This window comes from Ictalurus furcatus, chromosome 10 (genome assembly GCF_023375685.1).
Source record: "Ictalurus furcatus strain D&B chromosome 10, Billie_1.0, whole genome shotgun sequence".
NCBI lineage: Eukaryota > Metazoa > Chordata > Actinopteri > Siluriformes > Ictaluridae > Ictalurus > Ictalurus furcatus.
Genome location: NC_071264.1, coordinates 18,041,416 through 18,059,081, shown reverse-complemented (window position 1 = coordinate 18,059,081; position 17,666 = coordinate 18,041,416). Strand labels below are relative to the sequence as shown.

At 37.1% G+C, this 17,666-nt stretch overlaps 2 protein-coding genes and 1 non-coding gene across 3 annotated transcripts in view; 1 reads left to right on the top strand and 2 right to left on the bottom strand.

Annotated features, from left to right (window-relative positions):
- The first annotated feature begins 27 nt into the window (after positions 1-27).
- Positions 28-99, top strand: trnag-ucc (transfer RNA glycine (anticodon UCC)). The gene has a single exon. It is a non-coding gene; the product is annotated as a tRNA-Gly (tRNA).
- A 1,265-nt stretch (positions 100-1,364) lies between these two features.
- LOC128613672 (interferon-induced protein 44-like) lies at positions 1,365-11,364 on the bottom strand. The gene is made up of 9 exons (XM_053634689.1): positions 11,296-11,364; positions 11,028-11,146; positions 8,821-8,934; positions 7,752-7,812; positions 5,913-6,111; positions 5,068-5,223; positions 3,609-3,777; positions 2,623-2,723; positions 1,365-2,523 (listed from the first exon to the last, which is right to left on the bottom strand). Exons 2-9 carry the CDS (start codon positions 11,110-11,112, stop codon positions 2,338-2,340), a joined length of 1,071 nt encoding a protein of 356 aa, XP_053490664.1. The 5' UTR covers positions 11,113-11,146; positions 11,296-11,364; the 3' UTR covers positions 1,365-2,337.
- A 2,854-nt stretch (positions 11,365-14,218) lies between these two features.
- map1sa (microtubule-associated protein 1Sa) overlaps positions 14,219-17,666 on the bottom strand; it is a 30,230-nt gene continuing 26,782 nt past the window's right edge. Inside the window, exon 7 of the mRNA XM_053634733.1 lies at positions 14,219-17,574. Within this exon, the coding sequence (XP_053490708.1) occupies positions 17,419-17,574 (156 nt within the window). The 3' untranslated portion in view covers positions 14,219-17,418. The remainder of the gene's footprint in view (positions 17,575-17,666) is intronic.

Genomic DNA, 17,666 nt, shown 5'->3' with positions numbered 1-17,666 from the left:
AAAGGTATCAGGATGCGTTTCCTGTAAGCGTTGGTGGTATAGTGGTTAGCATAGCTGCCTTCCAAGCAGTTGACCCGGGTTCGATTCCCGGCCAACGCATCATCTATTTTTATTTCTTATTTATTAAAACTGATCTCTTTTTATTTTCTTGCAGTAAATCTGTGTATCAGCCTGGGCAAACCCTTCAAATGACCACATTTAGTTCTATTATATAATAAATTATGCTTCGTATTTCATGTTTTTCCAACTGAAGTAAAGTTCTAGCATTTTAAAGAAAGAGGGAAAACTTCATTTACAGAAAATCTCCTCTCTGAAAGACATTAAACATGTTTACATTGAAATATTTTTGATGTGTTTAGCGATTCTAATGTTAATTTCTTGGTTGGTGCTATATTTTAGATAAGCCCACGGTCACCTCTTTTCTTCGGTTTAAACTAAAAACCTACTCAGACATCTATTACAAAGTAAATTTAGATTTAAATCAAGACAAAATTAGAAAGTAATCTAAATAAAAGAATTTCAACATTATTGGGGGGTGCAGGGGAGAGAGAGCACGGGCGGGTGTAACAATCCTTCAAACATTTCTAAAAGGTTCAAATGTGTATAAAACATTTAATATATATGATAAATATCTGATGTCTGAAATAATAACACAGACACGCATAACAATAATAATAAAAAAATGATATAAAAAATATAATAATAATTCCCTCCCCCTCGCTGACCTGTCAGCAGCACATCAACATCAGTGTGCGTGTGTTTTATCCTAATAATTAGCGCGTGACGATGCGTGTGTAGTGCAAAAGAATATGGACAGATTTCCTAAAAGAAAACTTATTAACTTCATCCTCATGTAGCTAAAGCCTTGTTTATACTTCCGCCTGGCTCCGCAGCGCGAGCCTCCACTGACTGCGCGCGCACCTCCACAAACGGATGAGGCGTTTATGCTTGACGCGCTCGTGGTTGTAATATTCTTTGAAACGAAAGGGGGCGACTCGGAGTAATCGTCCTATAAACCAACAGAAAGTAGCTGAGAGAAGTAGTTCGAAGGGACAACTATAGCAACGCTTAAAAACAAGGAGTCTCGCGTGGAGATGCTGAACGCTGAGGAGGAATTGTTGTGTTTATTGTTGTTGATGTTTGTTTTCAGTAAACTTCACAAAAACCTACAGTATGCAAAAAAGAGCAATATAGAGACAACTGAAAGTTATTACAGAATGATCACTCTGTGTGTTCACCCATCAGTGTAAATTCTCTATGTATAAAGACAAGAGAATGAGGTTTAATCACTGTCTGACTGTGTAGTGTAGTGACTGTGTTTATTTGTGAAGAAGTGATGAATGAAAACATGGTGCACCCCCAAATACACTTTCAGCTTTGGCTTTATTCTTTCAGCAGTATGTACAAAGCAAATCAAAATCACTATTTTTAAAAACCTTTCCATGATTTTTGTGCCATCTGGCTATCTCTATGGTCCCACATGGATGGATCATCTCTATCTCTATGGTCCCGCATGGATGGATCATCTCTATCTCTTTGGTCCCGCATGGATGGATCATCTCTATCTCTTTGGTCCCGCATGGATGGATCATCTCTATCTCTATGGTCTCGCATGGATGGATAATCTCTATCTCTTTGGTCCCGCATGGATGGATCATAGAGATGCCTGTACAATCGTATCTTTCGGCAAGAGTCGCCTCAAAGTAATTCATTTCCAGATCCGGTGCCACGCGGCAAGTAGCAAAAAATGGCGTGCAAACTACCACGTGGAATGAAGCCTCACGCACTCAACGCGCTCGACCGCCCACTCCGCGATGACGTCATTTTTTCCGCGTGCTCCCTCGCGCTATTGCAGACGCATCAAATATAAACCAGGGTTAACGCTGTCTAGCATTAGTGTTTGTGTAGGGTGCCACAAATGTTTTTTTAATTTTCAAAGGGTGCCCTGACTGAAAAAAGGTTGGGAAACTCTAATCTATCTTTCTATCTATCTACCTACTTATCTCAGTTTCCATTTTTAAAAAAATCATTTTTGGCTTATCCTGGAAACACTGGGTGTGAGACAGGAATACAGAGTGGTTGGGATGTCTAGTACACACACATTCACACACTTACTCACACCTATAGGCAATTTAGCTTCACCAATTCACCTTCAGACATTTTTTGTATATGTGATTTTTAAACTGAAATACACAAAATTATATATTGCACAGAATAGACCCCAACTATAACATTAGCTATTAGTTAACTAGATAACAGTAACTACTTTGAAGAAGAAAAAAACCTTAAGTGAAAATAAGAAATAAATGGCGTATCAATGCATTGAATTCTGCATTTCTAGTTGGTAACTTTATAATCCACAGCACCGTCCTGGAAGTACAGATCAGCGTACTGTAGGATGTGATCGACAGCTTTGAGCAGTAAGATGTCTGTGCTCTCATCAAGGTCCAGCTGGGAGGAGTAGTTTCTCACAGGTATGATATAGGACGTGGCCATTCCAAGAAGTTCTCCGGCCTTCACCATCTACACATTAAGGCACAGAGCCGGGATGCTGACACATACATGATGTGAAATCTAGAAACACACACACACACACACACACACACACTATTGTGCACATACCAGCTGCTGAACATTGCGGCTTATGTACACCTGGCTGGCATCTCGACATGTGACTGTGCACACTTCATCCACGTGAGTCAGCAGCGCTACCTGGTGCACACCTGCAATAAAGAGAGAGTTGTTGTTTATGTTCATGTGTATGCTAATGGGATTTATATTCCCTTTATGGAATGCAATTTCCCTTAAGTAAAGGCTAAAACACTTGGGGGCATGCTGTTAGAGGTAAATAATCAGCAGCAGGGTGGTGTGATGAAGTGGAGTTATTATTACCACCCCGAAGTTGATTACATTCCTAAAACAGCCTGTCCCAAAATGTTTTACTGCTCTTATACCACAGCAATTTGCCTATACTAACAATTGATATTTTTTTAAAGAACACAGCATGATTTTTTATCCACGTATAGTTACATTTATTGTTGTTTTTTTTCTTTCAGCTCTCTTTTTTTCTCTCTTCCAGTTATTAAGACCAAAAAAAAAACAAAGCTTGTCATGTTACCTAGAAAATGAAGCATACACTCCTCTGTCCTGAAGATGTCAGAAAAGCTTGACCTATCTTAACCTGTTATTACAGCTTTACTTCTGACTGTTACAAAGTGCTAACACTAGAGACTCCTTCCATAAATGTTAAATAAACACCTCCTTAGAGAAAACGTCACCATATCAACCATTACACACGTTTTAAAAAAAATACATTTATGTGGCGTGTCTGCTGTATGAGTCTGTGAATGAGTTGTTACTATATAATATCGTAGCTATTAGAAAAACCTGCACTACTGTCAGAGATGCTGTCATAGTAAATTAACCAACACCTTCTTACCAATCAAAATCACAAATTCAGCAGTGCGGTGCTATAAAGCAGGAACATCAAGAATAGGTTTACCAGTGAATCTTTTTATTCTAACACTCATGTCTGGGTTATTACTACATGTTTGTTGATCTGAGATTTATGAAAAAATATTTGCTACTTTAGGCGATGAAATCCTCACCCAGGCTGCTGATGTTTTCTCGGAGCTGCCGGAACGTGTTGCTCAGTCCTTTGGCGTAGGTGTTGATTTTTGACGCATCCACCACAAACACCACACAGTGAATCTTGTCTTTGAGGCTCGGTTTCTTTATGAAGCCCATGTCAGATCTGACTGGCTCTTCTGCACTGAACTGCGACGAATAAAAAGATTATAAACACTAGCACTAGATTTACCTATTTTTTTGCTGGAATTTGGAATTGGTTCAGGAAAATTGGATTCCTGTAATAACACAGGCCAGGCCACTGATGTGACACTTAGTGTAGTTGATATATATATACAAAAGCAAGATATTTGGAAATACAGAGACGTGTGTGTTGTTGGTTGTCCGTAAAGCTCATTTGTTAATAGAGTTTTATTTCACTTATTTTATTTGATGAACAGCGGTTGCAGTTGCAGCACAGTACCAAATGCATCACAGCCTTCACTGGAACTGACAGACACAAAAGCCATACTTCCTTAACGGGGACTACTAAAAAACAGAAGACACTTCTCATTTAATGAAACTGACACACACGCTGAGGTCACACCTCTTTCACTGGAAATGAAACACACAGGCCATTCCTCCTGCAGTAAAACTAACACACACAAGGCCACACCTCCTTCAATAGAACTGACACACACAGAGCCAAAAGTGCATCCCAAATCGCATACTTATGCACTATTCTACACCATTTTGTAGTATAAATAGTGGGAGTAGTGTGTTCACACTGAAAATTCCAAGAAGAAGTGCACTTCAAGTACCCAGATGATGCACTTATTCAACCAGAAAAAACGAAGTCTGGACACTTCATGCATTTAACGGTAAGTAGCTATGTTTACATAGCGGATGAAGGGAGGGGCTTCCAGGTGGATGAGAAAAAAAACTGAAGATGACCAACGACACAAGACATCTCACAAATGGTAAAAGGTAACACTGACATAAACAATAAAATGAAGACATTTTTCATTGACTCTAAAGCTAGTGGCGTCGCATTACGTGCGTTTGACGTCATTTGCCATCGACTGCTTATACTTCTGTTTAGTAAAAAAAACATTAGTGTTGAGACAGTACTACCCTTCTAAAATTCATATACTTGACGGCAAAGGACATAATGCATAGTATAAGTGCATAGAGTATAGTATGTCATTTGGGAGACAACTCATCCTTCCTTCACTAGGTACACACAATGGCCACACCTCCTTCAATAGGACTGATATACACAAAAGCCATGGCTCCTTAAATGGAACTGACACACACAGAGGCCATACTTCCCTCACTGGGTATAATGCTGTATGTGCGACATCTTTCTACATTATCTGTACATGTTCCAACGTGTTAAAAGTATAACTATTTAAGATTCCATTATCACTGTATACCATTACACTGATATATCATCACAACCCAGTGTGCAATTATTCGATACAGTTTTAAAAGTCATACCTGATGTCCCTCTATCACATGTCCTTTAATAACGCACAGCGCATCATAAAGGCTCAGTCCCGTCGAGTCTCCGTCTCCAATCCCCATAATATCACACAGGACCAGAGCTGTGGGGTCTGATTTCTCTCCACTCCGTCTGATGGGGAATGACTGGAGCTGCGAGATAGGACATTTTATTTTAACAATTTTCATGCAATAAATATACCAGAGAGCTGTTGAATTCTGGGTTCTAATTGGTCAGAAGGTGTTGATTAATTTTCTATAACAGCAGTTCTGACAGTAGTGCAGCTGCAAATCACAGATTTATATTAATGTGCTCATTCTAATGTGTTATTGTTTCTTTAGTAACAGCTCATTCACAGGGATATGCCACATAAACAGATTAAAAAATATAAGCAATTGCTGATAAGGAGACATTTAACATCTACGAAAGTAGTCTCCAGTGTCAGAGCTTTGTAACAGTCAGAGATAAAGCTGTAACTATTCCAACACAGGAAAGTCATCAGGACTTTACACTTTGCAGCTTCTCATTAACACAGCAAGCTTAGCAATTTTTTGTCTTATTAACTTCAAGAGAAAAAAAGAGAATATGGTGAGGGAACGACTGTTTATAGGTGCTATAATGTAAAGAACAGGAAATAACTTGTTTTGCAGATATGACACAACATTAAAAATATCTATAAATGGATAAATAAATAGACATGACAAAACCTTTTTTTTTTTTAAATTATCCATTATTCTGCTCTGTTTTTGTCTACCTGTATCACAACCCCTAGTGTACTGACAATTCTCAGATTAGCTCTAATAAACCCACTTCCATGATACAGTTTTCTTGACTTCTATACCTTTTTTGTGAAGCTTGCAGAAGTAGATGAGCCCACCATGGCCCGGTTAAGGACACGTCCAGAAAAGACTGACTGCACAGAGCTAACGAAACTGGACTTTCCCGCACCAACGGGACCCAGAAGCAGGACTCTGGCCTCGGACACAGCCCCGCTGGCCGGTTTGTATGACTCGACCATCTCCATCAGTTCCTTCCTGGATCTAATTGCACAATACAGAACACCTTTTAAACATTCTGTGTACACAAATACAGTGCATCCGGAAAGTATTCACAGCGCTTCACTTTCTCCACATTTTGTTATGTTACAGCCTTATTCCAGAATGGATTAAATTCATTATTTTCCTCAAAATTCTACAAACAATACCCCATAATGACAACGTGAAAGAAGTTTGTTTGAAATCTTTGCAAATTTATTAAAAATAAAAAACAAAAAAAGCACATGTACATAGGTATTCACAGCCTTTGCTCGATACTTTGTTGAAGCACCTTTGGCACCAATTACAGCCTCAAGTCTTTTTGAGTATGATGCTACAAGCTTGGCACACCTATTTTTGGGAAGTTTCTCCCATTCTTCTTTGCAGGACCTCTCAAGCTCCATCAGGTTGGATGGGGAGCGTCGGTGCACAGCCATTTTCAGATCTCTCCAGAGATGTTCAATCGGGTTCATGTCTGTTCATGTCTGTTCTCTGGCTGGGCAACTCAAGGACATTCACAGAGTTGTCCGGTAGCCACTCCTTTTTGGCTGTGTGCTTAGGGTCGTTGTCCTGTTGGAAGATGAACCTTCGCCCCAGTCTGAGGTCCAGAGTGCGCTGGAGCAGGTTTTCATCAAGGATGTCTCTGTACATTACTGCATTCATCTTTCCCTCAATCCTGACTAGTCTCCGAGTTCCTGCCACTGAAAAACATCCCCACAGCATGATGCTGCCACCACCATGCTTCAATGTAGGGATGGTATTGGCAAGGTGATGACTGGTGCCTGGTTTCTTCCAGACATGAATCTTGCCATTCAGGCCAAAGAGTACAATCTTTGTCTTGATCTTGGTCTGAGAGACCTTCAGGTGCCTTTTGCCAAACCCCAGGCGGGCTGTCATGTGCCTTTTACTGAGGGGTGACTACCTTCTGGACACTCTCCAATACAGGCCTGATTGGTGGAGTGCTGCAGAGATGGTTGTTCTTCTGGAAGGTTCTCTTCTCTCCACAGAGTCACACTGGAGCTCTGTCAGAGTGACCATCGGGTTTTTGGTCACCTTCCTGACTAAGGCCCTTCTTCCCCGATCACTCAGTTTGGCCAGGCGGCCAGCTCTAGGAACAGTCCTGCTGGTTCCAAATTTCTTCCATTTACGATGATGGAGGCCACTGTGCTCATTGGGACCTTCAAAGCTGCAAAAATGTTTCTGTACCCTTCCCCAGATCTGTGCCTCAATACAATCCTGTCTTGGAGGTCTACAGACAATTCCTTGGACTTCATGGCTTGGTTTGTGCTCTGACATGTATTGTTAACTGTGGGACCTTATGTAGACAGGTGTGCCTTTCCAAATCATGTCCAATCAACTGAATTTACCACAGGTGGACTCCAATCAAGTTGTAGAAACAACTCAAGGATGATCAGTGGAAACAGGGTGCAAATATTTTTAATAAATTTGCAAAGATTTCAAACAAACTTCTCTCACGTTATCATTATGGGGTATTGTTTGTAGAATTTTGAGGAAAATAATGAATTTAATTCATTCTGGAATAAGGCTGCAACATAACAAAATGTGGAAAAAGTGAAGCGCTGTGAATACTTTCCGGATGCACTGTATTTGACATGAGTATGTAGTAAAGCTGCTGTTATACTGACTCAGAGGTCCAGTTCACTGATCTCCATGGAGTCTCGAGTACATTAAAAGCTGGCCACAAATCTGCAAAGTGAATTAGTAATACAATATGTAAGAAACAAACAAATGACAGGAGATATGGTTATAGGAAAATAATCAACAATGGCACAATGTGACAAAGTGAAGATACTGTTACGTTGATTATGTTCCTATAACAGCTTGTTCTGAAGTGTTTTATTTCTCTTACACCACAGTAATTTCCCAACAATTAAAATTTTTTATTCCAGAATGATAAATTGTACTTTTTTTATGTTTATAATTACATTTAAATACACCAACAGAGGCAGAGGTGGCTAAGTGGTTAATGCTCTGGGCTAGTGATAAGAAGTTTGTGTTCCAGCACAATTCCAGTATAGTCTATGAAACAAGTTAGTTGCTGTTCTCCCTTAAATTATAACAGCTATAAACAGTCATTTCCTTACCAGCCTCTCTTTGTCTCTCTCTTGAAGTTAATAAGACTTTATTGTTTTTATAGTAACAACTCGTTTACAGGGACAGGCCACATAACATAACCGAAGTCTAATAATAAACTGATTTTAAAATGTGTTATTTAACACAAAAAAGTTTGGTTGGATGTTTATTTAACATTTATGGAAGGAGTCTCCAGTGTCAGATCTTTGTAACAGATGGAGATAAAGCTGTAACATTAAGTTTTAAGCTGTCACTTTAAAGTTAACTTCAAAAGAGAGAGAAAAGAAAGAGGCTGGTGAGGGAATATCTGTTTATAGTTGCTATAATGTATGTCAGACAGGAACTAACATGTTTCTTGGACATTCCACAAAATTGAACGTAACTATAAACTGATAAAAATGTACAGTGCCATTCTTTAATTACTAAAAAGTGTAACTGTTGGCAAATTGCTGTAGTAGAAGTGGAATAAAACAGTTCAAGATGTGCTGTTATAGAAAAATAATCAGGATGGTAAAAGTGACTGTGCTTCACCAAATTTTTTTTCCACATTGTATGCTTTAAGCCAAGTTTCCATCAGATAAATAAACCTTTGGAACAAAACAAGACTATTTTATTTCTTACCTCTGCCCACGACTCTGTCTTTGTTTATGCCTTTGGGAGTGCTGTCTTTATTTTTTTCCTGGGGCTTATCATCTGCTGGTTTTCCGATAGTAAAAAGTCCTGCGTTCGGCTCCACTACAGTGTCGATAAGTAACAGCATACACACAAAACATGTTGAAAGATTAACATGACATCAAAAATTTCACAATGGGGTGGACAAAAAAAATTAAAATATAAATTATAATTATTTTATTAAATCTAAATATTTAGACAGAAAACAAAATGGAGGCTACCTACAACTGCTCCTGCTACCACTGTAATTTATTCAGTCATATTAAGTAATAACCAGAAATAAAATTATTTATATCCCAGTACTGTTAAATTCTGGATTTTGATTGGTCAGAAGGTGTTGATTAATTTTCTATAAAAGCAGCTCTGACCATAGTGCAGCTGTAAATCGCAGTGTTATGTTAATGCGCTCATTTCTACAGTATCAGTTCATTCACAGGGACTTGTACAGTACATGCATCACATAAATGCATTGACAAACAAATGTGTAAACATTCATATGGTGAAGTTTTCTGTAAGAAAAGTTTGTTTAATATTTCTGGAAGGAGTCAGAGTCAGCACTATATAACAAGTTATCAACTTCAAGAGAGATAAAAAAAAAGAGAGGACTGTGAGGGAATTAATCTTTGTAGCTGCTATAACATAAGTGAGAATAGGAACTAACATGAACTTTTATTGTGGACGTTCAACAACATTAAAAGTATCTATAACTGGATAAAGAGTATGATGTATCATCCTTTTATTAATAAAAGTTGTAATCTTTAGCAAAATAAGAGTAATAAAACACTTTAGGAAGTGCAGTTAGAGAAAAATAATGAACTCTGGGGCAGTAACAATAATTCTGTTTCATCAATCTATACTTAAAATAATCATAAAAAAATGTTAAATATCAGTAATTAAATTAAGAAACTATTTCTGTATGCCATGTGTGTGAATAGATATTTAGGTGTATTTTGCTGTGCTGTAGTTGGTGATGTTGCAACAAAAGTATAAACAAAAGTATCCATCTGATTATTTTACTTTTATGTATCTTATTTGAGCAATATATCACGAATAAAATTGCGATTTTAACTGAATATCAGCAGGAGTGTGATTCGACCATTGACACAAGGCTGCAGGTAATCACAGCTTCATATTCAGTACATATTCATTATAACACCACGGTTGCGAGTGTGATATTGCTTTGATCAGTTTTAACAGTTTTGTCAATAAGAAATTAATATTGAGTAAGTGACATTTCAGACACAGTGTCCAAATAATTTGTTTATTTTTGTTCCACTAGTGGAAATAGACCCCAAAGAAGCCACGCTCACTGACCGCCCTTTGGCTAGATGGTTAGCTAGCTCACAATGCCTGTTAAAAATGTATTCGGTGAAATTGGCTGTCCTTCTTCCATTTCATCTTTAAATGCCGAGCGTTCATATTTTAAGTCAGAAGTTATATTCATGAAAATGTATCGTTTGCCATACCTGCTCATGATGTCACTAACTATACTGTAGTAACTGTTTCAGTGGGATTGTAGGTAGAATTCAAATTTTGCATGGCGAGCACATAGGAGCAGATTGATACAAACAGTCAAGCGCCCCAGTGCATTTATACTAAATATAAGTACACTTGGAACACCGCTACATTATTATAATTGGTCTGGATAATAATACAATTGCACCTGGATAGTTTTTTAATCACAGAAAAAGAGTGCAGGTATGGGCAGAACTTCTATCACGATTAACTTCTTTTTTTTTCCAAACATGCCAAAAGTGTTTATGTAGTTGTCCATAAGGGCATCAACAGTGTTGCCATATGTGTTTCTGAAAATATGTGTATATATGTAGATTTTTTTTTATTATTATTGTGTTATATTTAGTACATACAGTCATTGTTGTTCATTTTTAAGAAGGGTGTCAATAGTTCTGGAGGACACTGGTCCTTAGGGTTTATGTTTAGGTTTTTTTTTTCAGTTTTTTTTTTGAAGATGATTTTTTACTACATGATATTTTTTCATATTGTTTATTATAATAAGAAATAATAAAGCACTGCACATAATAAGAAGAAATGTTCAATATACAGTTGTAGGTGATTATTATAGCCGGATCTCTTTAAAAGATAAATACAAGTAGCTAAACTTATGAAATATAGTGTACAACAAATAAAAATCATACCTGGTAAACTAAAGCTTTGTGTTGGCTTCTCGTTTGTTTCTTTTGCTTGATTCATAAGTTGTGCAAAACTTGACCTACTATTCATGATGAGCAAATATGTACATCAACCCTTCTAGAAACTGCAGAAGGAAAAAAAAAACATTAACAACGTTTAAACCATGCAGTAAAGTAAATAAAAGCAAATCTATTCAGGAACTTGTTACTCTAGTATTGAGCTGCGATATTGAGTAAAACTAAATATATCATTAGAAATGTATAATACTCCAACCTCTGTGAAAGTTCAGAAACGAGAGAGATTAAAGACGGAAATAAAGTCTCACAGCTCGAGTGAGGAAACGAAACCAAAACGTTATGTTTGATATTCGGGTCTGTCCTGTGACTTAACCACGCCCCCCCCATTTCCGTGAAGGCCTGTGATTGGACAGTGATCCTCTTTGCTTTTTGAGTGAAATACAGACTAATAAAAGGATAAAAGGATGAAACCCCTCTCCAACACTTTCTTTTTATTAATCCAGTATTGTCGAAAAAAAAAAACCCATCTGGGCATTGTTCAGTTAATCCTTGGAATATTGTGATGCCATGATGCTACAGTCATCAGTGGCCCGGAGTCCAAGAGAGCAAAACTGATGGTGTTACTCTCTCTCTCTGACCCTAGTCAGCTGAGTCTCTGTGAACTCATGTATGTGGAAGAGAGCAGATAGAACTTTTAGTTTATATGAAGAAGAATAACTCAACTCCAGGATTGTAATGTAATAGAAATATAATAATAATACTCATTACATGACTGAAGAAACTATAATGGGGAAAAAAGGGATCTTTTTCAATCTAAAACTATCCAGTTTGGGTGAGCCTGTGCATACTGTACCCAGATTGAACCCAGGTTCCTGTTCTCTGACTGGAACTCAGTGTGGTCTTCAGCTGCTGAAGTCCATCTGCATCGATGTCCAACATGTTGTCTGTTCTGATGCTACGTGCAAGGCAAAGTTACAACTTGTAATTCCTCGCTTTAAAAACAAAAAAAAGGCCCCTCAATCTGAAATTTCAACTCATCAACTTCTCAACAATTCCTTCCCTGTTTACAGAGTGGCATTGACAACAACATGGCTGTGCAAACTGTGAAATGCACAGTGTAAAATGTCCCTTATGTACTTTTAAATTAGTTTGTAGCAGTATTGACTTTAGATTAATTAATATACAGACACAGTACTTGGTTAAATCTGTAACAGTGGCAATACCATGACCATGTGTCTCTTCCTTTAATGACTAACAAGGATATGGACCCCCCTTCAAGCAAAACATTCTCATCTTTTGCAGACATCTTCTTCTATTTAGGCTACAGGTTTTTAAAGAGGTTTCAAATCCTGAGACTGACAATCACTGCAAAACACAGAAATATTTTCTGGATTGATTTCAGTGTATGCTTGGGGTCATTATCTTCTTCATTATCACACAAACATCCCCTACCTCATCTTGCCTCTTATTACATTTTAACATCTTTACATTCACTCACATCGTATTTTGCACTCACTAAAATTTGCACACCTCATTTGCACATGTACAGTTTTTCTAGCCCATTTAGTATAATTGTACATTTTTCTTTTCAGTTTTGTAATCTTACTATATATAATTGTAAAAAAAATAATAATAAATTGTATTCATATATTCTAGTTTTATTCTCTATTGTATTATATTCTTTCTTTTTTTATGATTATAATTTTATCTTTATTATATTTAATTTTATGTTTTGTATGGTCTATGTATGGTTATGTATGTGACAAATAAAATTTGATTTGATTTGATTTTTGAAAGCCCCATCTAAAGCAGAGTATTATCCTCTTGACAGAGGTAACCAGGGTTTGGTTAACATGTCCTGATACTTTGCAGAATTCATGATGCTCTTCACAAGAGTTCATGGACCAACAGTTGCAAAACAGACCTAAAGCAGTGATAATCCAGCACCAGATTTTACCGTGGGCTTGGGGATTTTTCTTGAATGCAGTCCTCTTTTCACCAAAATTCAAAGCTAGAAGTGCTCAAAAGTTAATTCATATTACTAATATTAATTAAATCGCTTATGAACAGTCATCTATCACGATGCTGGTGTCCCCTTGTCCAGCTCATTAGCTCATCAGCTCGAACACTAACAGACACTTCCTGAGTCGTTGAGAGTTTGTGGAAGCAAGGAAATGCTGGAATGTGCCGGACAGATGTGTCTCAGACCAGGTGGCTGTGAACCACTATTCAAGCCAAACAACACTTATAAAGTTATGGGAGTGAGCTTAATATGGAGATGTGGAGTCAACAAAGGAAATCTAAAGGCTTTGAGGGCAAAAATGCTCCCCTGAACATCTGGTTCTGTCCACCAGAGGGCTCAAGTGGGCTAAAGAGTGGAGAAAAATGACTTCATAATCCCTCACAGGGCAAAATGTTATAGTGCTAAAGACTATGAAGCATTTGAATGTTTTCTAAATCAGACAAAATAAATGAAACCATTTTATACCACAGCACCTTTTAAATTTCCAGATCAGAAGGTGTGGATTGTTTTTCTATTACAGCACAGCTCTGACAGTGTTTCTGGCTGAAACAAATCACAGGTGTATATTAATGCACTCCTTCTATCATGTTATGATGTTTATAGTGACAGTTCTTTTGCAGGGACTTGTATGGCAGACACTCCACATAAACTAAGGATAAAACATATTTAACAAAGAAAATCTATAACCGTTGATTTGGTGAAATTTTCTGTTACGAGATTTTATGTAACATTTATTGAAGGGGTCTGTAGTGTAAGTGCTTTGTAACAGTATGTTGCAGTGTCTCTGTAACATGACAAGCTGTTGTTTTTTTCAAGAGAAAGAAAGAGAAGTTGATGAGGAAACAACTGTTTATATCTGCTATAATGTACACTATATGACCAAAAGTATGTAAACACCTGGCCAGAACTTTGGAACGAATCGGAATGACGCAATCTATTACCCAAAATATAGACTGAAAGTAAATTAAAAAAGAATTAGCTTTAGGGAATTAAGGACATTCTAATAACTTAATTCCCTAATGCTAATTCAATGTTAAAAAGCCTCAACCCTGTTAACCTTTTAAGAACAAAGTGCAGCAAAGAAACCACATAAAAATGTTATTAAAAAGAAAGTTTAAAAAGGGCTAAATGTGACCACAATAATGTAATCACCTTGCATTTTATTACACACGCCTACCTTATTGGCCACCTTGTAGCTGTTCAGCTGTAGACTAAATCTGTTCCGTGTACAACCTGTGTTAATCATCTTCCAATCTTCATCAGAATTATTTACTGACTGGTTTTAAATTTGTTGTTGGTAAACCTATTTCTAAAACCATTAGTACCTGATCTACTGAAAAACTTTGCAAACCTTTATTGATATATGTATTTAACTCTCCATGTATGTACATTTTGGAGATGTTACTGTACTGTTATAGATAGGGCTGTAGGACTTGCGTCCGGTTGGAAGACATTTTCTGAGTTGGCTTGGAATAAATGGTATTTGTACTTGAATTTGTCTCAATCTTGGCTATTGGTCTCGTTAAATATGGTCTTGGTCTCAGCCCCCCGAAGACTCTTGTCTTGACTTGAACACGGCTAGTCCTGGTCTTGGACCAGTCACAGACATTTGACATTTGTACTTGGAACGGTCTCAATCTTGGGTATTGGTCTCACTAAATGATTAGTCTAAATTACTGTCTCAGCCGAGAGTCCAAATAACGTACGTGTAGACCGAAATGCCTTGTCCAAAAGCCAAATAATTGATGTAAAAACTTAGCCTCGAAAAGGATTGCATGGTTTTTGGTCTCAATCTTGACTCACTGACTCGTTCCCCTTAAGATAGGGTGTTGACCTAGGCTAATCCTGGTCTTGGAGTTGACAGCTGTAAAGTTTAGTTCCTTTGATTTCCCTTGAACACTTGGCTTTAATACTCTGATACAAATAACTACATCTGATGTGATAATGACAAGATTAGAGTGAAGAAATTGTATTTTTTAAAAAAAGGAGATACAATAGCATAAGTTTAAATAGTGCAGACTGCTTTAATGCAAATGTATTTTCACTCACATGACCCAGTTTGCAAATATGCAAATCATCAATCTGAAGCATTTGATTTGTTCAGCCAAATTGGAGTTGATAGTGTTTAAGGCTTGTGGACTTGATTACATCACACACTTTGAGAGGGGAGGGGGTGTAAAGAAGAAAAAAATAATAATAATCAAGCTGTCAGATTTGTAAGTGTCTACTCTAAAAGTGTACTACTTAGGAATCTCAATGTATCCACATTCCTTAGTCCTCCATTAACCATAATCAGACAGACATAGTGATCTTTTACAGTGTACCACCTTTTCTCCATGGTGTGCCAAATGGTACACTAGCACAAAAAAACCCTCTACAGTTAAAAGTAATTAGTTTAATCTCCAAATTAGTTATTGATTAACACTGCAAAATCTGCAATTCTCAACTATTATGTGGCATTGTATTATTTGTTTTATTTTTTCTGAATTGAAGAGAAAATTCACACCGAATGACATTCATATTAATCTTTATAATTAACACCTAAAAATCCTGGTGTCAAAGGCTTATTTTACAATGAAATTCTGAGTCATGGTTTAATCCTTCAATTAGACTACATGTTGGTCTATTTCCACATTCACTTGCTGAAAGAGAAAGCTATATAACATCACTTTAATCCTTTAGTCTGTCCAGTTCTCTTGACTCTTCCTCTGTATACCCTGCTGAAACAGATCAGCTTGGAAAGCTTCAACTTTTATGTTAATACAACCATCAATACTCACTCATCATCTCCTAGATCGCAAACTAGTCGAGCTGAGTCGGGTGTTTACCGTAACTCAGCAAAACTGTGACTGCGTTGCCAATTTGTTGTTTACATTAGCTTTTTATTACATTTTATTTTTGGAGAAAAGAAATCTTTTAAGATGCTGAAAAAACTTCAAGCAACTTTCCCATACTATTTCTGAACCAAAATCTGAATTTTTAATCCAGGAAACAGTAATGAAAGATTCCTTGGGTTAGTGTTTCGTTACCATGCATCAAAACATACAGAACATGTTTCTGAATTGTAAAAATAAAAACATGTACATGATGGTTTTATAAAACAATTGGCTCACAGTGTACCGTCACTACATCAAATTAATCCTGGACTACACTTATGTTGCGTTCAACTTAACTCGGAAATGGGAAGACTGAAGTCGGAATTGCATAATATTTAAGCTTGGTGCATTCCGGCTAGAAATCGGGGATAAAACATGGACATGTGTTTTGTTAACAACAATCTAACCAACTAACAGAAAATTGCTCATGAGCTTATGATGTATTTACTTCCTCAAAACAGCAAACTGCACGGTCACTTACAGTTAACCAAGTTGTCCATGTTGATTAATCTAAAGTATTTTTAAAGAATTATTTTTATTTACTGTTGACATGACGTCATATGCTGAGTTCAGGAGACCTTCCTGACTTTGAAAGTAGGACTTGAGAGTTAAGGGGCATTTTCTTTGGTTTTTCCTGGTGTGAGGTTGCAAATGACAAGTTACTAGCTTTAGTTGAACACAGCATAAATCCACAGCTGCAGAAAACAAGTAGTTGCTGAACACTGGTGATTGTGTGATGCATGATCAACATCAACAGCAAATGTGAAAACTAAAAAAATAAAAAATAATAAAAAATAAAAGAAATACTGACAAATTGTTCAAACATGCAATCGTGATCTCATCTCTACACAGTAAATCAATCAATCATTCGGTTCAGGAAATGGGTAACATGAAAAAATTACATGCTTGATTATAACCAACAGCCAAAGCAAAACATTTGTCATTTAGAGATAATAAAAATAACCCTGTGGGACCGGTGCAGTGACCATCTAGCCTCCTCCTGTGCATCACAAAGTCCACTGTGTTTTGTGTTTCCCCATTTGTGCTGAAAATCCAAACTGTGCAACCATGCAACAGACTGTAGTAATGAGGGAAATAAACATATTATTGTGATCTATAAAGTCTATACAGCTTGGGACTGTTAAAACAATAACTGCCACCAACACAAAAAATTCAAACAAACAAAACATACAAACAAACAAAAAAACCCAAACTTTTGTTTACTCCTTTTGTTCACACAAGATCCATTACATACTACCATTAACTTCTGTAAATCTTCATTAATGGAGATTCACAGTTTTTTTTTTTTTAGCTAATTCACAGAGCTCAGTACTAATTAATAGATATCTGAGCTGTTACATATCTGCTACTAAGCTTTGAACAAAAATTTCCATAAAAGTTACAGCTGAATTGGCCTAAGTGCTAAAGTGATTAAAACTGGAGTGATTTCTTTGTAAGACTTCCCCCCCACACTTCCCGCTCAAAACTCCACTTTGCAGGCAGGGAATGTTTCATCCTGCATGGCCACAGTACTGTTGCTCCCCAACACAGTTATCGCTAGCTCTTTTTGTCTTTCATGTGTCTCTTGGTACCAGTCGTGCATCGTCAGTGAATCAAAAGTGGGGATCAGAGTGACCTGAAAAAGATGAGACGCTACAATAAGATTCAATAAATCCTCAAAAGCCCAACTTCCCATGATCAGCCACATGAGTGGGTTTAAAGTGATTA